Genomic DNA, 23,170 nt, shown 5'->3' on the forward strand with positions numbered 1-23,170 from the left:
TAAAATCTTAGTGCCATATTTTTAACCTTCTCGTAGGTAGGAATATGCACATTTTGGTAACTTGACATTTGATCCTTCGTTTATACAAAGCTTTGCTTCTTATTTTTCAAGCTAAAAAATCATGGGCATGAACTACTATATTGCAAAAATGAGAGAGAACCAAGTATTTTTAATACTAAATTTTCCACATCCAATAAAAAAATTTAGTGGATATAGTAAATTGGGAAAGGACAACTTGTTTTTCCTTCACAAATACACAAAATATACAAAATAACAAACACTCTTGAATTTGTAGTATTGTTAGTAGCATTAAATTGCCTATAATGCCCCGCCAAGGGATCCAAAGAGTTTTACTAAATTTGCCAAACAATTTTTTTTTAAAACATGAAAGATAAAACCATTCATAACATTTGCAGAAGTAATAGCAACAATTCAAATAAAAATAAACATAATATATATACATAACAGGCTACATTCTTTAAAGATTCCTTAACGTTGTATCACATCTAAATTAACTATTCATCTAACATCCCATCCTTATGAAATAACAATGATACATCCAATGTACTTAAACAATATGCAAGTGTCCTTTTGTAATTATATTTTAATTTAGCTCAATCATCCACTGTACATATCACAGGTATGAAAAGCTTAAAAGAATAAACATCCAAGTAAATAAAGTACATCATCATCATCTAATATTAATCCATGATGCAATAACATAAATGAAACCACATATCATACATGATACATCATCACAAAAGATATAAACATCCATCACAAAAGATAACCATATATTACAAACATAAATAACTAAGTGCACGGTTCCTCCCAGCCGTAAATAGCATCATTAGACCATTGTAGATCCTAGCCATCCCTCTGTGCGTAACATTTCAAAGCACTGAAGAGATCATCGGTATTAACATAGTAGGAATGTCACTCCTAAAACATCCTACTAACATGAAAAGTAAAGCATAATAAATCATCAACTAACATATGCAAAGTAAAGCAAATCATCAATATAAGAAACATACCAGTAAATACATCCATCATAAGGTATATTATCTATCATAATGCTCCAAGAACATAATGAAGAATAATTACCAACCAAGGATACTCCAGCCACGGTGTCTCGGATAGATCTCAAATGATAAGAGTGAAAATACACTACCACCCGACCGCGTGGAACCTAAGTGGTCCACTCCCACTGTGCTGAGGAGATAATCTCAAGTCCCAAACAGGATATCAATACACATAGCATAAAAAGTTCAGGAATCTTAAAAGTATACTAACTCAAAGGTTCCATCACACAAAACCGACATCTAATTCCTAGAGGCACACAAAGACATGTAGGAAACCTACTCTGCAAGTGGGAAAGTGTCATCACAATTATCACGTACAAGTTACCCTGGCAGTTAGCTAAACTCCACGGGTCCATACTGATCTCATACGACCACTAGTATCCTCTCTTACTGACGAGGCATACTACGGAATGTACGGTCGCAACCATGCGTTCTCACTACTCCCATCCTAGCCTGTACAAGCACTCAAGGCATGGGCGAGAACATCAAAACAATTATCTTTTTAGGTTCATTTAATCTCCATTTAGTATGTAAATGTTATCACTTATTAACCAAACTTACAATGAGTTACCCTGGCAGCCACTTAGGGCCTCGGCCCCCATTGCAAGCCACTTCCCAACACTACAAGTAGATTACCTACCCTAAGCTCATGGAATCATAAATCTCAAAATCATAAAAGATATTCCATAATAAAATCATCAAATATGCATAAAAGCATCAAATATCCATAATAAGAATCATCAAATCTCCAAAATAATAATCATAAAATCTCCATGAGCATCTGAAAAAAGCATCCATAGAAAGTCATGACCACAACAGTTCTCTATTGGAAATTGAAGGCATCACTGATAATCATAAGTATCAATTGGTTCTCAATAACCAAAATATATCTGAAGATAAATGGTTCTCAACAAGCAACCAAGAATATCTCACAATCATACTGATCGAAGACTCCAAAATGGTTGAGTCAAACATGCCACAACATAACATCATCAAGAAATAAATCCACATTTTAGTCCCATCATGGCGACTAAAAAATAATCCAAGGATAACTGATCGATGACTCAAAAATGATTAGTTCAAGTGTCTCATACACATACCTCTTAGCTTCACACATGAAGACTGATGAACAATAACAATCAGTAAATACAAAGATTTCATAGAGCATACGATCACATTACCATGGTTGGGATTATAAAGATCGAGACCAAATAAGATCAACATGCCATCATATCTCATAATCCCCAAGCCTTTGGTAACAACCTAGGACTGATCAACACTAGTCAACCCAAAACCCAAAACAAGAAGCATATAGAATACACGATGCAAACACATGTTTTGGTTTACTAAATTCACATAGTTGAATAATGTGTAGGGGTTTCCAATTTTATGTTTGCAAGTATACTTCAAGTGTTTTAAGTTTCATCATTTGACCTACAAGTCAACCCAATTGTTCCCCGATAACATTACCCTTCCATTATTAAGAATTACATTCTAAGAATAACTTAAGGATAAATATTCACTAAACTGATCATCATTGACCTTAATTAAATTGTCCTTTATATTTAACCATGATCCATATTCTAATTGATTAAACTTTCAATTTTTTTAGGATCATTATTCGTTATATTATAAGAGGTCCAATTATCATTCTTCGAATAAGAGATTATAACTTTATTAAAATGATCAATTACATCAATCAATTAACATAGATCCATATTCTAATAGTCCTCAATTAAATATTACTAAGTCTTTGCCATCAAATATCTAAAGTCATCATTCAAGTCACAAGAATAAGACCTATCAACTTGATATCAATATTTCTACAATCTTATTAAAAGAATTATATCAATTAAATCTTCACTACTTAACTTAATTGTTAATTAAATCTAATTAACTCTCATTGATTGATTTAATTAATAATTACATAATCATAGCAACGTTCCAATTAATATCAGTTGACTAATAGCTAACTATAATTTTGTAAGTTAAAAGTCATCTATAATTCATATTCATAGTTCAATAATAATAACTGGTTAATATTTAATAACAAGCTATATTGGAAATCTTATTAATAAATCTATAATGACCACATTCGCCATTCTATCAATGAAAACTATTTTTTTTTTGACAAACCCGTATTATTGACAATCATTTAGTTAAACCTCATTTGATTCAACTAATTATCAATCAACTATATTCTATTTAATTAACATTAGGATTAGTAATAGTTTAATAACTAATAACAAGTTAAAATAAATCTACGATAACAGATTCTTTATTATTTTTGCTAATAATGATGTCACTAGTAAATTAAATATAACTTCCTTAAGAATCGTTTCTCGGGTAAGATTTATCAATAATCAATAGGTAATCATTTGTCCAAAATAATCTTTGATGATTCTAAGTATAATGATCACCAACTTCATTAATCACAATTTCATTCATGATAACATGAATTCATTTCCATTGTATTTTTTCCCCCTTAATTTGATCTCAACTAAATTCTTAATACTATACTTCAATTATTAACTAATCTCAATTAGATTGAACTTAATTGAATCAATTAATAATTATATAAACTTATATATACTATCTTTCATTAATAATTTGTTAAACTTAACAATTATTAATAAATAATAACTCACTAATAATTTCAATATTCAATTATAATGATTGATATTCGAACCAATCAATGAATAACAACTAAATCATTAGTATCTCTTTTCTTTTAAATTTCTCTCATCCATTTACTTAGATTGACTAGTAATTAATTACACTTCTTCTACTATTAATTAATCTTAATTAAATTTGATTTAATTAGATTAAATAATAAACCATATAAAACTAATGCATATTAATAAGATTCTAATAAGAGAAGATTTCAATAATATCTTTAATTCACTCCATGCTTTGATATATTATTTTTGTGAAGTTTAAGGATAAAAAACTCTTGGTTATGGGAAATGGAGAAATATTTGTCCTTGAATAAAACAATCCCAGTACGATGGCCATATCTCCCTAATGAACCGTTGGATCGGGCTGAAATTTAAATATGTTGGAGAGGGCCAAATTTCGCCATTTCTGACCGGAGCGATCGAATAAATTCGATCCCGATAAAAAGTTATGAATGACTGAGTTTGAGTCTATCCAAGGGGCAGTGACAGGACAATCTGTGATGAATTAAAAATTTTCTCTTAAAATAATTGTTCTTTAAATTTAATCATTCATCCATCTAATAGGTTTGTCCATACGCATCCGAAAATATAATTTGATAGAAAGATTACATCTAATCATACGAATTTTCAACTTAGAATTTCTATTTTAATTTCAAATCTTGTCTATCTAATTTCACAATATAAATTCGAACCCAACCCCAATTAAGATCTAATTATTTCTCCTTAATTGGATCTAAGATTTTTCTATTGTTTTCTTCTCATCCAAATAAAATATCTAGACTCCAATTTCAAATACAGAGAGTATTCAGACACATAAAATAGATATGATGAAGACAGGAAGAGAAAGAGTGCAAAGGGAATATGAGAATATCATGAGTGCACCTGGACACTGATGCTAATTTGCCATGCCTCAGAAGTCCATAGAAAATCCTTTCCTTCTCCATCATTCACAATTCCTCCAAGAATCCAAGCCGATCGAATCCTCCAAGTAATTAGAAGAGCTAGAAGGAGCATAGAAGCAAGTAGAAAATATATGAGCATATGAATCTTCTCCCATGCATGTAAGTTTTGAAGTTTCTATTTTTGCTTGTAGCTCGTGGCTTCCATTAAGCTTGTAGCTTCTATTAAGCTTTTCATTTAAGCTTCTATGAATGCCTGAATATCAAGAGCTCTTAAGAAACCTTTGGATTGCTTCTTAAAACCGTTGAAAGGTGTCACCAACTAAGCATAGGTATTTTCCAATTCTTTTTGATGAGTCATAGAATTGTAAACACCTTGTGCTTAATTGATGCACTAACCCCCGTGTTGTTGACACATGTTAATTCCCATGCAAGCTTATAACTCCAATTTACTTTTTAAATAATCTCTATTTAAATTTTATAACTTTCATTTTAATTTTTATAACTTTTATTATTATTATTTTATTTATTACTTTATTATTATTTTATAATTATTATTAATTTTAATTTCTAGTTTTCTTTTATTTAATTCATTTTTCTCAATAATTCACATTTAATTAATTACAATCAAAATATCAAAGATCATGATATTTTATTAATTTTTTTAAATAAATAATTTATTAATTAAATCTATTTATTAAGACTTAATTAATGAAAAATTCACCATAGACCTCCAAGATAAAATATGAAAACCCATCATAGAACAAATCATACAAAATAAATCTAAAGGGTTAAAAATCACAAAATATGTCATCCGACACATTCAGTGGGCATTCAACTCAGATACTTGTCCTAATTTTCCAATTAGGACAAATGGCTCAAAGGGTTGGGATTTGGACTTGAGAATTTATCTCCCCTCTCTTATCATTGAGATAATGTGATAGGGTACGCTCATCTTGGCAATTCAGGGAAGTCGATACCCGGTACCTACAACTTGCATAAAAAATCATGCATGTACAAATACAATATATACTAAACTAAACAGACAATGGTAGGAAGTGGTGCATCGTGTAGATCTCAACTAGCAGGTGACTATGACTCCCTTCCTTAACCACATCAGACACGCCATACAAAAGTAAACACACAAGGCAAACACGCACACCATACACATGCAAGTATGGGGTAAGTATCCATAAGAAAGCACATATGATAATAAATCATCTTACTAATCATCATTAATAATTGAAAGTAATGTAATAATCATCATCAATAATTGTGAACACTAAAAATAATCATCATACATACATGAAATATAGAGTCTAAGTAATCTCATCACATAATAAACTGAATTCATAGCACAATATCTAATAATCTCAAAAGAATGCTACTAACCAACAACATAAAACTAGTTCTAAAAGAGTTCAGCAACGATAACAAAATGTGAACTAGGGCAGGCACTGCATTGCCCAAAAGAATTAACAATAATCATGACAATATTTCTATTCTAAAATTTCAAGAGCAACCCAAGGAATTGAAACCAAAAAAGAAATGAGAATATTTCCTTCAAAGGTTTGAAACTAGGAAACAAAGTTTGAATATGGAGACCATTCAATCCTTTAAACTAGGGAACATCAAGAAGGATCCTAGAGTAGTCATCCTTAGAAGAAAAAATTAAAATTGAAAACTTCAGTTAACATTGTAAACACTTGAACCCAACCTCTAAGTTTCCAAATTCAAAGGATCAAGTTTCTAACAACATCAATATTGGAATGATTACCATAAATTTCTTGATTAGTGAATAGGGTAAATGCACCAAAATGGTGTTCAAAAAGTGGTGACCCACCCCCAGATAACTCAAAATATCATACCATGAATGAGTGATTTTAAATTAAAATAACCCAATCACACTCAACAAATTGCAAGCTTAGAAAAAAGAAAATCTATAGGTACACTCAACCATGTGGTGGAAATAGAGAGTAAGGATTCAAAACAAGAACCTAATCATGTTTTGCAAACTATAACAAATTTCCACCATGCCACGTCTTTGCATAAGTTAGTATACCTCAAATAATGCATTTTTTGTTTTTGTTTGAAAATTAATTGTAATGTCATACACCTTTTATTGATATTTTATTTATTTATTAATATATTCATAGTTGATTCTCAAAACACTACCCCTAAGAAAGTAGACAACAACAAGACCCTGAAGATAGAAATGCTCCATTTCCTCCAATAAATGTTGTACAAACTACACCTAGAGAATTATTAAATCAGTTATCACAAAATACAACCCAAATTTGTTAGTTAGTGAGCAGGTTGGGGACCTCTAACTATTAGAATCATTCATCCCTTGCCACAACCTTATAATCAATGGCCGATACTACCAAGGATGTTTCTAGGAAAGTTACAACATGGGGTAAATATATGGATATAAGTCATTTCTTTTATGCTATTGGGTCTTATCATGGGGTGAGAAGATGATTGATAACTAGAGTAGATATATGTGCTCTTTTCATTAACACTAAAACCAATGAGACCTCACCTCTTGATTCAAAGAGGTTTACTAGATACATTGTTTTAAAGTCATATTGGGATTAAACATGCTTTTTGGGATAGGTGGTATATAGTTTTTGATGAACAACCTTGTAATAATTATGAGGTTCCATTAATTTTTGCGGAAACTATATTACGGGTTCACATACTCACTTTACAAGAAGTTGTTATTTTAATATATTTTTTTATTGTTATATTGAAGTCCATGGTATCTAGTGAGACAAGGTTTTTAGAGAATCTCCAAAAGAAAGAACCCCAAAAAATTAGGTTATATGCCTTTACATTCTTGAAACAAAACAATAAAACCCAAATAAGATTGGTAGGAAAATAAATATTCCAAACATTAATCTTGACACTCTCTCAACCATTAAACTATATCAACACACAAATTTACTAGTTCAATTTTCAAACAATATTCCTCAAACAATGTAACTTCAATTTATTTAAATGAGAAGTGTTTATATGGAACTTAGTAAAAAGTTGTGTTTGATTTTTTTCTACTTTATTTAAATGGATATTGTTTCTCAAATTTGAATCACTTTACAATTAAATAGATCTTATACTTTTAATGCTCCATTTGCTAATTATGTGTTATCTTTGTAAAAGATATTGTGACTATATCATTTTTTAACTACCACTTCAAGGGCAGACATCTCAAAGCTGTAAAAATTTCCCTTACCCGTAACTTGTTCTCCCAACCCATATCATTCCAATTGTAAGAGCCAATTTTTTATTTTTAGAATAAAAGTGATGCAAGTGAAGAAAAGAAGGAAGACAAACACAAAAGTTTCAAGTACTGTTGGGCTTTATCTTTACATGGGTTGAGGTAGCTATGTGGAAAAAATTGTCAAATGGGTTGACATGGGTAGGACAATCATGGATTCAATATACCATATGTAAAGTATTTGTATGTGAGATTTAAATGCTAGAATATAGTGAGATTTACACTAGAGCATGTCATTTGTCTAAATTTTTGATCTAGGATCAAAAGAAAATAAAACAATCATAAAAATTATATTTTTAGTATTATAAATGAATATATGTAAATTTATTATATTCTATCAATTTTAGAATGTGAAATATGAATTTACGATGTATGTTTTCAATCATTTAGATAATAAACGCCAAATATGTATAAAACAAGGATCTAAAGATTAAATAACGTTAAACTATTAATAAATAGTTAACATTTCTCATAAACATACAACATATAATAAACATTGTTGATCTTCACAAGAAAAACATCAACACTAAACAAAAAATAATGTGCACAACATATTAAAGAACAAACCTTAATCTAAAAGGACTGTTGAGAAGGGGAATTACTTAATGATCTAGAGCTTGCATCAATCTAACTTGTCTTACTATTATGTAATCTTCATGAATTGTCTACTAGTACTAATCAACTCTAGTGTCAACCTATGTAAGCATCATCTTGATTTCTAACCCCAACTTTACATTGATATGTGAGTGGAATTTACAAATCTTGTGTCATTGTCTCCTACACTCTCAAATCTATTGCTCCTACACTATGAAGATCCATTACCTCTTCTTAACACTAATTCACATGATCATGAGTTGAAATTCATCATCTACCATCACATCTTTAACCATTTCTACTAAATATAATATTAAAAAGGCTTTCTACCTACAACCCTTAAATGCTCCTTCTATAAAAGATCAATAGCTTAACTATATGCTACTCTAACATACACAACAAATATTAGAGGTATAAAACCAGCCACTGAGTGATGGAGATAAACTATGACTTCATGATCAACTAGAGCGTAGTTTACTTCATGATCAACTAGAGTGTGGTTTCATACCATTCACAAGTGTTGCCTCTAAAAAAATGGCAAAGTGAGGCTAAGAAGTTACTCATTGATTGAAGCATTGTTGTCTCTGTAGTTGTTGAAATGGTTAACAGATTGAGAAACTTCACAATTGTACCAAACTTGTTTGCACATCACGGGGTACTTCAACGTTTGCAAAAAGAGAACATATGATCACATAGTGACATAACAACAATTATTCCTTTATTAGGAGGCTTCCCCAATGCTATCTGTGGAATGGTATAGGCTAATCATTATCTCCTTGTTTAGGTGATCAAATTATATAAAGCCATCTTTGCAGTCATTTTTTAGCAGAAACAACATTATAGAGGAAATAAAGCAATATATCTTCTCCATTAACTAGTACTATTTTTGACTCATATTTTCCTTTCTTCTTGACCAATATAGTGATAGTGTAAAGAGCACAATTTAACATCTTAGCTTTTTTGAGTTTGATATCTACACTTTCTTAAAATGATAAACAAAAATTATTAAAAGCTACACCAAACATACATAACAAGTGCTGCATGCAGCATTAGTCCCTGCTTGTGGCAGGCTCAATGGGAAAGATGGAGTAGATGTTTGTGGCTAGTAGAGAGCTCTAGTTGGCGCATGATAGAAGAAGACTAGAGTCCGAGATTTAAAGATTTAGTGCATAGTCAAATGCATGAAAATACTAAAATAGAGTGACATGCAATTGAAGGAACTAATCAGAACCATTAATCAACAGCAGTTAACATTCACTTACAACTCTGTGGAGCTGGAATCTTTGTAGAGATTGATAACTATCTCTTGAGAGCCCTTCCCACACAATTCCTAGCATGTGAAGGTATTCTAGAAAAGCTCAAGTGAAGATTATATTCCATAAGCAATGAGAAAAGCTTGACTATTAATTCTAATCCACTCCTATAGAAGAAGCCACTCATTGTTCACCCATGAGCTGCAATATGAGACCCGATTTTCCAGCTGAATTTTTCTCTAAGCTTTGGCCAAGGACTTGTTGAAAATGTAGTGACCTATGGGCCTTGTCTAGCTACCAGGTGCTCAAGCAACCCTAGGTGAAGCTTTTTCCTAGCACTTCTTGATGTTTCTAATTTTTTCATGTAGAGGGTTGGAAAGGTTGAGAATTGAGAGTTTTACAAAGGAATCCAACTGCACATAGTGTGGAAAAGTACAAAAAGTAGGGCTTAAAAAAAAAGAATAGATGAAAATAATAAATACATTAGCTTCTGAACAAAGTTGAACAAGATTACCAGCTATCAAAGGTGGAATACCACGCCAGACAATAAACACTTCATATGCAAGCAAATAGATAAAGGGTCATTGCACAAGATTGAGAAACAAAAATGAAAGCCACAAACTGTATACTTGTTTTGATCACAACTAAACCAGAGGCCTACTTTTGGAACTTATGAGGTTCGTACATAAGAGAATTTGATGGAGCACTACGGATGTAGCGACCTTGAATGATTGTTCAGTAACTTTTGATACTTGTGATTCAGGAGTTTGGGAATTCAGCTTAGGAAATGCACGTTTATGAGAGTAATGAGACAACTCGATGGAGTTATACTTGGTTCAAGAACTATTTTCAAAGAAACTTCAAAACAATTCATGGATTTTGAATTTTTAGTCACTATGTTAGTATGTTTTTTTTAGCACACTCGGAGGGGGCGCTAGAATATAAGGCTTACCTTACCTTTGTAATAAGGTCAGCGTAGTGACATAACTAGTCTCTTAGTATTTCTATTTTAAGCATTTAGAATCTCCCAAACTCTACATAAAAAGATGAACCTCATTGTAATTGTCACTCTGATACCCAATAGAATAATATTGTGCAATTTTCTCTAACAATGATATATGTATGTATAGTTGTGGAACTGGATGGTAGAATTTGAATCAATAATATTAGTATGCTTTTTCTTATTGTAGGCTATCATCCATTCCACACAAACTCAAATGCGTATGAACTTGCAGGAGTGTACAAACATATCTATAGTTGGTAATTGTATTTTCGATTCAAGTTGCAAGAATTTACAGAACAAAACAAATAGAACAAAAAATAAGATAGTAACACATAATAACAAGAAAGATGAGTTAAAGACACACATAAACTCCTTCAGCACTTACAGTGGAGGTGATCGAAATGGTCTATGGAAGAATGGAAGCCTATTGGTCAAAGAATATCGAAATATGGATTGAATTGTTCTGGCAGACTGTAAGCTTGCCAATAAAAGAACTCAAATGGATTGCAAAATCGTGTAACTTTTTAAATTACATATATGTAATTACAATTTTGAATAACTAAAAAAATGAGGGATATCACAAGTTGTAGATCATTAGGGTTTTCATCTTAAGGGGTGTGAAGAATCTGCATATAAATGGCTTTTTGGAAAACATACTAGTCCATGTCAAAAGTTCACAACATTCACTAACAAAAATGGTATTGCAGTGAGAATATGAACATTTCTTTGCTGTCTTTCTTTTAGCATAATTGCTAACTCTAAGTGTAACTATCTTTCTTTTAGCATAATTCCTAAGTGTAATAGTTCAATTAATGCTAGGTTCACTACCATTATAATTCAAATATAATCAAAATAAATATTATGCTTACAATTCAAATACGACCCTTGGATTAAAGTTTAATGAGAATTGATTTTCTCTTTGATTAACATTAATTCTATATATAATTTCTACAATAAAACTTTAACCAAGTTTAGTATTTTAAGATGAACTAAACTTAAACATTAAGTATATTGGACCCTAACCTAAAACCTAGGTGAACTACTAACCATAAACTTAATTGAATAAAGTAAATTAAATCCAAGTTTCTAATTAAAATACGTCCTAATCCTAATAGTAAATTAAATTGATCCTAAACCCTACCCATTGCCAAACCACAAACTTACTTCAACTCTATACCAAATATGTTTCATGACAATGGTTAGAGTTTGATTTGGGTTAGGTTTCAAATTATCAATTAGGGTTTAGTTAGAGTTGAAACAATAATAACTTCATGTTATTTTGATCAGGAATCTTATTTTTTTATCTTATCATGGCTTCTTAGAATATGAAATTTCTTAAAATCATATTTCCTTATTATATTGTGTGATCATGATGTCTGTATGAACATCTTTAATTGTCATCTTTTATTATGCAATTGAAGAATGCAAATTTAATCATATTCCTATAAATTTAATGATATTTTATTTTGATTTGAGGAAAAAAAAAAATTAAATAATGAACTGAAATATCATTAAGAAAATGTATATATTATTATAGTAATAAGAAATATATATTTTTTATGTTCTTAACAAAATGCATACATTAATGAGACATATAGTAAGACATATATGAGAAATCTTATTCATTTAAGATATGGTGCATAGAATTAATTGCACTACTCTATATACATCGGCTATGCTCACAAATTGCACCTGCATTGACATCCACCACATGCAGTGATTGAACCAGTTACACCTGTTGTTCGTCTTGACCATGTATAAACGGCCTTTTGTATAACAGAGGTCAAGAATCACAGTATTGTGAAAAGTCCCTGTTGTTACAACTAAAGTTTAGGATTCTCTTGGCTTCAGTTTCCACCATTAACCTAATTTTAGGTAGCTTTCACAACTAGCCAACCTTTAGAGATCACAATCACTTTTTGATAGGAGTTGTGCATTTTCGATCAGACATGATGAGTTTGAACGGTGATCTTATCACAGATATCTTAGGCTGTGTTTCTTCCCAATTTTGGTCCGTAGCAAAAGAGAAGAAGGTATGGGAAGATAAATACTCTTCTCTTTGTCCTTCCACACAGAAATCAGATGTCAAAGAATTCATATATTCTTCATTGGTTGGCTTCAGAAATCTCTATGCAAGCTGTTTTCTAGCCATTGCTTATGACAAGTCTTTCATGAGACACAAGGTGAAGAAGGTTTGTGAATCTCTTCCCTCTGATTTCGTGTCACTTGTAGATGTAATGTACAAGGATAAGACCATCTATTCCAAAGTTGTCTGGGGCATTCCCTGTGCTGAAGAGGAATTTGACACTTGGTTCTCTAATTGCCCATTCAAAATGGAGCTCATTAACTTTTATGACTTTGAAGACGAGGAACAGACCTTTGCAGATGAGCTGGCAAAGATTGACACAGTGGAGAAGGTGAAGAAGGATTGGAATTTTTGGGGGCATTTGACGGAAAATATTAGGTTAAGCTGGATTATGGTGAACAAGAGAACATGAGAAGCACCTAATCTTTCAAGCTGGAGCCATTTGTTTGAGCAGAGCCATTGGGCTTCTCATAAGGCTTGTGTTATATCTTTTGGCTCCATATTACCTGCCCACGACATATTGCATTGTGATTCTGTACTTTGTATCGTTGTTATAAAGTGTAGACTGTCGGAAAATTTGAAGATCACAGAGCTTAGCATGCAGTTAGAAGACACGATGGGAGCTTGGGTTAATGGGAGGGACAATCTTCTCATTCTGGTAAGAGCTCTAGGTAGTAGAAGAAGCATCACTATCCATTGGTAGGATGCGGACGTCAATAGTTTTAGACATGATCATGTCAAGGTATGGCTTTGTTGGCTCTGTTTTTGTTTGCGAGTGGTTTTCTTTCCGTACAATTTATGAAATTTTTTGTGTGGATTCTGATATTGGTTCCTCGGACGAATTGAATGGATTGCATTATAATCAACCTTGACCTTATCAAAAGTCCATAAATAGGGTTAATTGCAGCTTCAACCAGTCTCGCTACTAGAATTTAGCTTTCAAGATTTTCGTGAAAGATTGTTCTATTGAATTCATTTCAGCTATCTTTTTACTGAGTTTTTTTCAGAAAGATCTGCATCAATGTTCCATTCAGGTGGTGCTGAAAATTGCAGGTGAAGGGATTTTTCTTCTCAGTGTCCATAACCGTCAATTCGAAGTTGATTTTGATCCGCCGTGGGAGGCAAAAACCCTATGTTTTAAAAGAGAAAGTTCAAAAGTGCAAGGAAATCTAAAACTTTACTTCATAAATCCATGCATTTGTATGGGTTGTCATCCAGAGCTAGTCTAATAACCAGAAAGACCTAATTGGGAATAAAAAATTGGACAGAAACGATTGCAAATGCAGAACAAATTGGATACACTGGCACCAAAACTGGACCTTAATCTTCATGATTGTGGACTGCTAGTAAAAGCCCTAGCGAAGAGCCATCGCTCTCCTCTCCAACCCAACAATGTAGGAAATAGATAGAAAAAACTAAGCCCTAATATATGAAGTCAGGCAAAATTACCCCATGAATGAATGGAAACTACAAAATTGTAGAATACCTTTGCAAATGTACAGTAAAGGAAAAAACACACAAGGGAGAGGAACTCACGAATAGACGAACTCCGAAAGGCACAGCCAGAAGCGAAGGGATTGTCGAAAATGGTAAAATGGTAAACATGGTGATAATAAGAAAACCCCATCATGAACACATATTTTGAGAGAGCGAAGCACAAGCACTGGAATGTCAGCGAAACATGCAGAGGGTAGTTTGAGAAAGGAAGTAGGAGCCACGACAAGAAAAAGTGCAAGAACGTCAGCGGAACATGCAAAGAGCACGTGCTATGTGATGTAGAAAGAACAGGTGAGTGAAAAAAATTTAGATTTTTATTGCAATATAATGAAAAGACTACCGGGAAAGTCATCCGGAACCAATAGAAACAAAGGGAAAATCAAACTGGAAAATAGTGGTAAATGAACATGCAAGGCGGAGGAGGATTTTAGTGGGATTGTTTTAACATTCGGTTGAGTCCCAGGGCAACGTCTAAAAGAGAAGTGCAATGAAAACATTAGTCCCCGGCTATGGGCGGCAGGGACTAATAAATAATTTCATGACAACTAAACTTAGGAAGCACTCCATTTTTAATAATTTCAACATTTATCACAGTTCATTCTTATAAACTATTTAAATAGACAACATTGTTAAATGAAATTAGTATAGTGTTCCTAAACAAAATAAAATATCTACTTTCTAAGATTAGCCAACAATTCTTTGAAGATGAAACCCATTTTCAGTTTTTAAACGTAGGTACTGCAGAAAGAAATTCACTTCATAATAATCTGTACTTAACTACTCTCACTTTGGTCTGTGCTGCTATTTGGATGATTCTCCCTATTGTCTGCGCTCAACAGATTCTGGACTGATGAATGCACTTTCAAGTTGCCATACGCGGCGCCATGGACCATCTTTTCCAGCACACCCTCCACCTCTCTCATTGTTGGTCTCTCCCCTGCATTTTCACTTGTGCACCGCAGTCCTAATCCAATGAAACTAACCAGGCAATTTCCATATTGCTCAGACGATTCAAATCCTTCACCAGTAGTTTCCATACGTGCAGCATTACTGCTACTACTTGACTCGCCCGCAGTCCTTTGATCAATTAGCAGCTCTCTGTCCACCATTTCGTCCATTGCCTCAGGAAATGCCCTTCTCACCCACCTCGACAATGTTTTCTCTCCACTGAACATCTCATCTGTGGGCCTCCTTTTAGTCACCATTTCAAGGATGAGCATCCCGTAGCTGTAAACATCACCCTTGGTACTCACTTCTCCTCCCAGTTCATATTCTTAGCAACATTAACATGTGATTTTGTTATTGGGAAGACAAGTTTAGTACGAGGAAGAAACAAACTCGACAAGACAAACGCTTAGATTAAAAAAAAATGTTAAGTGTGGTTGTTTACCTGGAGCAATGTAGCCTACTGTTCCCTTCAGTCTGGATGTGCTGCCAGTGTTACTTGCTGAAACAGGGGATGTCAATAGGCGAGAAATTCCGAAATCAGCAACATGGGCTGTCATGCTTTCGTCAAATAACACATTTGAGGGCTTCAAGTCGCAGTGAACAACTGGAGGAGAACAACCGTGGTGTAAATATGCCATCCCGTGTGCAACATCAAGTGCTATCTTCATTCTAATCTTCAAACTCAAGCTGCACTCTGTTTCAGCCATGTGGAGGCGTTGTTCTAGGCTCCCCTGTGCCATAAATTCCATTACCAGAGCCCTCAGATCCCCAGCAGAGGAAGAGGATAAGACTTTCACAAGATTGCGGTGCCTTATTTTTTTCAATACTCTGCATTCCCTGATGAAGTGTTTGTATGAATTTTGAGGGTCCTTGTCGAATAACTTGATAGCCACCAAATTGTTATCGGACAAGAGCCCTTTGTAAACCGATCCGAAGCTGCCATTTCCTATTAGATTAGCAGCACTAAATCCTTCGGTTGCTGTGTGAAGTTCCTGGCTAGAAATCCGCATGAAACCTTCCCCCAAGAGATTGTTTGTCATTGGCGCCCCTTTGAATCTTCTGCAGAAAATGTAAAATGCCCCCAAAATGCAACAGAATATGAGAAAAGTGCCAATTGAAGCAATCAATACAATGTTCTTGTTCAACGCAGCATGATTTGTGTCAGAGCTTGTGCAATTTGGTAAATTCAACCAGCCCGAGGCTGCACACAGTCCCAAGTTCACCAAAAATGATGTTGCGGTTAGGTTTCTAAAAGCTCCTTCATTTGGGACTGATCCATTCAAGTTGTTGTATGAGAAATTTAAATGCCTGAGCATGGTGAGATTTGCAATAGAGAGTGGCACCAGACCAGACAACAAATTGAAAGACATGTCGATGGTTTCAATACTCTTAAGCTGCCCTATTGATGTAGGCACCCTTCCCTCCAATCTTTGTTGGCCAGGTTTAGATATTGCAATCCCGAGCAACTGCCAATATCGCCAGGGATTGGTCCGGAGATTTTATTAGCTGAGATATCAATGGCTTGAAGATGTTGCATTCCTCCCAACGAAGGCAATCTTCCTGTCAATGAATTGTGGGAAAAATTGAGATAGAATGCCAACGAATGGAGGCTTGAGATCTCCATTGGGATATTTCCCGTGAGGGTGTTGAATGAGAGGTCAATCATTTCGAGGCGAAAACATTGGCCAATGGCATCCGGTATCCTTCCTCTGAGCTCATTATGACTCAAGTCAAGCTGCCTCAGCTGTTGCAGACTGTCTAGAAATGAGGGAATCATTCCAGAAATATGATTTAGATTGAGGAGTAGATATTCCAGGCTTACCAGCATCTTAAGTTCTAAGGGAATGCTGCCTTGTAATTTGTTTGAGCTGAAATCCAACTGCTGTATATTCTTCAGACGGCCTAATGCACTCGGAACCTGCCCAGATACTCTGTTATTACTGATAGTGAAAATGGTCAATCCAGTAAGGTTACCAATCTCATCTGGTATACTACCACTGATGTTGTTGGAATCCAAGGCCAACCATGAGAGCCTCTGAGAGAGGTTTCCTATGTCGCTAGACAAAGTGCCACTAAAATTGTTTTCAGAAAGACTCAGCACCTCAAGGATGGAGCAGTTAGAAAACACGTCTATTATTTCCAAGGCTAAGTTCCTGCAGAGCGGTAAGCATTCCCAATTCTTGAGGCACCTCGCCACTCAGATGATTGGATGAGATATCAAGAGTAGAGAGCTGAGAACAATTTCCTAGAGACTTTGGGATTCACCCACTAAATTGATTACCCCCTGCCCCAAATCTGACTAAGTTGGGGAGCTTCAGGCCAATATCTGCAGGAATGGTGCCTACGAACCTATTATTTACCAGGGAAAGCAGCGTCAACTCTGTACAGTTCAAAAGAAATGGAAAAACAATTCCCTCGAACCTGTTAGGACCTATTGAAAGAAAATAGAGGTCGGAAAGATTTCCTATAGATTCGGGGACTCTACCTTTGAACTGATTGAACAGCAATTCCATGATTTGCAATTTTGGTAACTGATACCCTATTACCTCTGGAATTGTACCTTCAAACTTGTTTCCCCCTAGCGCCATAAGCTCCAAATCAGTATAATTCATGACAAAATCAATTGATCCTCCGAGACTATTATTACTGAGGTACAGTTCCTTCAGTCGGTTTAGTGAACCCAATTCTAGTGGAACGGTGCCATACAAGTAATTGGAAGACAAATCCAGCACCTCCAGAGACGAACAGTTCGCCAGGGCCATGGGAATGCTACCTGTCAGACTGTTTTTATAAAAGCCAATCTTCCTCAGTCTCCTTAATTTACCAACCTCCATGGAGATGCTTCCGTTCAGTTTGTTGGACTCAAGAACCAGATATTGCAATCTGGTCAATGCTGTGAAAATCTCAGATGGAATTGGTCCTTCGAGCGCATTATCACACCAAAGATAAGAAATGCAATTTTGTGCAGTTGCTCAATGAACTGGGGATGGTGCCCGTCAAAAGATTATCCTCTAGAATTAGGATTTTAAGCGCAGTGCAATTTGCCAGAGCAGGAGGGATGATATCACTCAATCTGTTGAAGGAGACATTGAGTTTCTTCAGGTTGTGCAAGGAACTCAGATCTGCTGGAATGTTTCCGCTCAACAGATTATCGTTCAACCGGAGCTCTACAAGATTAGTGCAGGCACAGAGAGTAACTGGAATTGTACCTTGCAAGGTGTTCTCGTAGAGCTTAATGTACTGCAGCTTTTCTAGCTTGCCAAGTTCAGGGGGAATTTGGGCAGAGAAGTAATTATGAGAGAGGTCAAGAATTGTGAGAGAAGACAAATTGCCCAAGTGAGGGGGTATGGTACCAGACAATCCCCTGTATTTGAGAACAAGACTCACAACCCTCTGCTTTCCATTGCAAGTTATTCCAGTCCAGTTGCAAACATTGTTTCTATTTGCCCAGTTGGACAAAGAATGAGTTGGATCCACTTTTACACAACTTTTTAATTGAAACAAAGCTTCTGCATCGATCTGATTCGGAATTTCCAACGCATGGGACGAAAACGCAACGAAGATAAAAGAAGTGAAGAGAAAGAAAAGAAGGAACTGACGTTTACAATGCATTGACGCCTCCAAAATATTCATTTCCGAAGACAGACTCGATCCACTTCCTACTGCGATTCCTTGTCAATATGTAACAACTTTATAAAAGCCGGTCAATAGTCAAGTAAAGGTTGATTAAAATTAAAACAAATAAATATGGAAAATTGGGAAAGATGGATATCCTTAAAAGGATTTAACTAAGACTTCAGCCCGTTTGGTTGCAAGCGTAGGAATTGAGAATTAGAATAGAAAATTTGAATGAGAATGGAGAATGAAGAATAGGAATGGAAAAGTGCAATCCAATCTTGTTTATCCCTTGTTTGGTTACGCAAGCTTAAATTGGAATAGGGTTAACTTGCAATCGGCGCCATTGGAAAATCGCTGAAATATTTGAAAATATTGAAAACAAAGTTCCAGTGCTCACCCCAAGTCAAAGCGGATTTGAAAATTTAATCAAATTTGAGAAAGCTAAAATGAATGCAAGAATAGCAATTCCAATTACAGGTATTTTTTGGAATGGACAAAAGCTCATTTTGGGACTAAAATGAGAATACATATTCCTATTCCCGATTCCTATTCCACGCACCAAACAAAGAATACAAATCATATTCTAATTTCCTATTCCTATTCCGGTTGTATTCCAGCAACCAAACGGGCCCTCAATTAAATTTACAAGGTCATTTTGTTGTATACGAAGTGTCTGATTTTGTTTTTTGTGGCGAAGAGAGTAGATGGATTGGTTGGATAACACCAATCGATTGGCTGTCAAAACATTAAAAATGTTGGTATTATAGATTCTAAATACTAAGCCCATGTTATTGGCCTTATTAACGATTCAAGGGCCCAATTCCATAACATACTAGGAGGCAGCTTGGTTAGATGAAGTCAACTTGGATTGCGAAGATTTAATAGATAATTCTAACCTAAGGAATTATTTTGCATCTCAAGTAAAGATTTGATTTTTGATTTCAAATTATAGTAAAATGTGATAATCTATTTAATTTTGAACGTCTACAATCAAGTATGAATTTATTTAAATTTATTTAAACTTTTACAACTTATAATTGATATATATTTTTAATTAATTTTAAAGTTTTCTACCTATAATGTTTTTTCTTAGTGATTGTGTTGGGGACAATATATCAATCATATTTTTCTAAATAAAATTTAGCAAACTCATCAAAACATTTATTATGTGCATATGTTGATAATTGATACCATTGCATTCAAGAACAACTTTTTTGAGCTCTAACATCAATTTTGTCATATAGTGACTTAAACCCAATCTCATAAAAGACAATTCTAGCCTAAAGACTCTTATAGTTTATGATCATTACCTAAAACATCCCCCGTATATTGATAAGTAGGGATCTAAGTCCATAGGTTGAAAAAGAATTCATTCACCATCCTCGCAAGATGGTTTTTGTTATTATTGTTATTATCACACTTTTGCATCTCAAGGCCTGTCCATTTACTTCAATTTTTGGATTTTTTTTAATCATACCTAGTTGCTCTACAACCATTGTCTCTAACCCTTAGGTCCATATGCATGGGAGACTTTGCTAGTTAAAGAATCATTGTTCAAAAAGAATGGTTAATTTTTAGTTGATCATGCTACTCAAACATGAATATCAAATCTACTTTACCAAAAAGATCATAAGGGGATAAAGATAGAGAGCCTTAAAAATAGAAGAAGTTGTAACTCATTCAAACTTGAGGCATTCTTGCAGTGAGTTTTTATAGGCTAAATTTTATTAGCATCATAATAAGAGAGTTGTTGAGAGAGCTATAGAAGAAGTTTGCCATAAATTATTGTGATTATTTTTTTTGTTGAAACTTCATCAATGTATATGAATTTTCAATAGAGGGATTGTGGTCATTTTGTTTTCAAGATCTAGATGTAATTAAATTATATGCTACATAATGCAAGGGAAGGAGTCTAGTTGATGTAAATGCAATAGAATGATGAAATGTGCAATATAGGTAAGCTTTGTCCATGTGTGCATGTTAAAGAAGTTGTATATTTTGCATCCTATACTTGAATTTTTTTATTTATTATAAAAATAATGATTAAATATTGAAAATATTATAAATTAATTTAGTTTTAAAGCTATACCTATATTAAAAAAATTTAATTAGAAAATATAAAATATTTTAGTACTTTTTAATAAAAATAAAACTAAAATGATATGCATAACAATATAATTAGAAAATATAAAATATTTTAGTACTTTTTAATAAAAATAAAACTAAAATGATATGCATAACAATATTATATGGGACTATGCTTCAACTAAATATTGGTTTAAGAACATTAAAAATCTTGTACTTAGATTCTCATGTTTTAATTTTTTATTAGAAAAAAAAATTGCACCTTCTATTAGAGGAGGACAAAGGCAAGGACAATAGGCAGGTAAGTGCACAAAGTTGTGGTGCCAAAAGGGGGGTATAAGTGGACACCTTTTTCCTAAAATCTGCAAATTTTGAACTTCAACAAGAATTTGAAGATAGTTACGCTCAAAATTTTCAGATATGACCAAAAAAAAGTCGTAGTCCTTTGAATCTAGTTTCTAAACTACTAATTTTTTTCAAAATGGTTTAGTTTTAGGTCCTCAAAAAAGGGGGCCACAAAAAGTGGTACTGTTTATTCCAAAAAAACATAGCACAGTACAAAGTGTGGTCCCCCTAAAATTTTAACTTTTTTTTTGAAATTTTTTAATCGCTCTGGTAAAAAGTTACTTAACACTATGTAGTTTATCCCAGGTTTTTCGAGTAATTTTATAATGTCTATTTTTTTTTAAACGAATTTTTTAACTAGACATATCCCAAAAACGTGAAATATCTGTGTGCTCCCCCTAGAAATAATTGAAAAATAATCTAAAATCAAAACTTTTTTTTTTAAAGTGTGTAGAATGGAGTCTAGTTTCTAAAAAACTAAGTTGTTACAAAATTCGATGAACGAGCTAAAATCTATAGCCCAATTAGTACGTGGTGGTTTTTGACAAAAAATGAACATACATTCAAAAGAAATTATAGATGAAAGGCTTGAAATAATTCAAATTAAAAATAAATTATATGGTTAGATAGCTAACACAGAGACCTATAATGCTATGTAACCTGATCTTATCGATACCCAACCACGAGAAATCTTGAAGGGGAGCACAGAAGAAAAAACAATCATTTTTTGTATGTTTGCTGGAAAACATGTCTTAGGCCTGTTCATCAAATCCAAACCTTTGGGTTAGATCTCCAAGGCAAAACCAAGCCTTAGGCTTGGGTTTGATTAAGGTTTAAATAGTGCGCGCGCTCTATAGCACGCACGCACTATTTAAACCTCAACTCTAAATAGCGCATGCGCGCTATAGGGCGTAAGCACTATAGTGCGCACACACTATTAAGATGTAAGTTGCAAAAGAGAACTAGGTGGGGGGGGGGGGGATAGGGGAATGGCTATGTGTGTGCATGAAAGAGATAGAGAGAAAGTAGGGGATAGGAGAGGGGAGAGAGTACAGGATGGGAGAGAGAAAGTGAGAAAGAGTAGGGGTGGCAAAGAGAGTATAGGATGAGAGAGAGAGAGAGAGAGAGTAGGGGTGGCAAAGAGAGGAAGTGTGAGAGAGAGTACGGGTGGAAAAGAGAGAGTGCGGGATGGGGGAAAGAGATTTAAAGTAGGGGATGGGAGAGAGAGGAAGTGTGAGAGAGAGTACAGGTTGGGAGAGAGAGATTAAGAGTAGGGGATGGAGGAGAGAGAGAGTAGGTGATGGGAGACAGAGTGGGAGAGGAAGAACTTGAGAGAGAGGAGGATGGGAGTGCATGTGTGTGAAAGAGAGAGAGTATGGAATGGGAGAGGGGGAAGACAAAGTAGCTCAAGAGAGAGTAGGGGATGGAGGAGAGAGTAGGCGATGGGAGAGGGAGTGGGAGAGGGGGAGACAGGGGGGAATAGAAATGTGTGTAAGAGAGAGAGAGAGAGAGAGAGAGAGAGAGAGAGAGAGAGAGAGAGAGAGAGGAGGGGATAGGAGAGAGTGTGAAAATTTAAGAGAGAATAGAGGGTAGCAGAGAGAGAGAGAGAGAGAGAGAGAGAGAGAGAGAGTGGAGAGGGAGAGAGTAAGAGTGAGAGTGAGAGAGAGAGTAGGTAGTGGGAGAGGGAGTGGGAGAGGGAGAGCAAGTGAGAGAAAAAGTAGGGGATGGAAGAGGAGAGAGGGGGGATGGGTGTGTGTGTGTGTCAAAGAGAGAGAGAGAGAGAGAGAGATAGTAGGCGGTGGGAG

The 23,170-nt window shown here is 34.3% G+C and overlaps 1 protein-coding gene and 2 pseudogenes across 2 annotated transcripts; 1 reads left to right on the top strand and 2 right to left on the bottom strand.

The window, feature by feature from the left end:
• The first annotated feature begins 12,735 nt into the window (after nt 1–12,735).
• LOC149565614 (F-box protein At2g27310-like) lies at nt 12,736–13,575 on the top strand (annotated as a pseudogene).
• A 1,489-nt stretch (nt 13,576–15,064) lies between these two features.
• Nucleotides 15,065–18,151, bottom strand: LOC149565615 (uncharacterized; annotated as a pseudogene). Its single transcript, XR_016361383.1, has 2 exons — nt 15,760–18,151; nt 15,065–15,642 (listed from the first exon to the last, which is right to left on the bottom strand). The product of XR_016361383.1 is annotated as an uncharacterized LOC149565615 (transcript).
• Nucleotides 18,152–18,251: 100 nt separating this feature from the next.
• LOC149565616 (uncharacterized) lies at nt 18,252–19,111 on the bottom strand. The gene has a single exon (XM_089816360.1). The coding sequence runs from the start codon at nt 18,948–18,950 to the stop codon at nt 18,252–18,254; it is 699 nt and encodes a 232-aa protein (XP_089672486.1). The 5' UTR covers nt 18,951–19,111.
• Nucleotides 19,112–23,170: the final 4,059 nt, after the last annotated feature.

The sequence above is a fragment of the Cupressus sempervirens genome, chromosome 3 (genome assembly GCF_028749045.1).
Source record: "Cupressus sempervirens isolate cs-2001-9-10 chromosome 3, ASM2874904v1, whole genome shotgun sequence".
In the NCBI taxonomy this organism is placed as follows: domain Eukaryota; kingdom Viridiplantae; phylum Streptophyta; class Pinopsida; order Cupressales; family Cupressaceae; genus Cupressus; species Cupressus sempervirens.

Coding starts and splice junctions, on each gene's coding strand:
- LOC149565616 (XM_089816360.1), bottom strand. CDS start 18,950: ATGAATATTTTGGAGGCGTCAATGCATTGTAAACGTCAGTTCCTTCTT.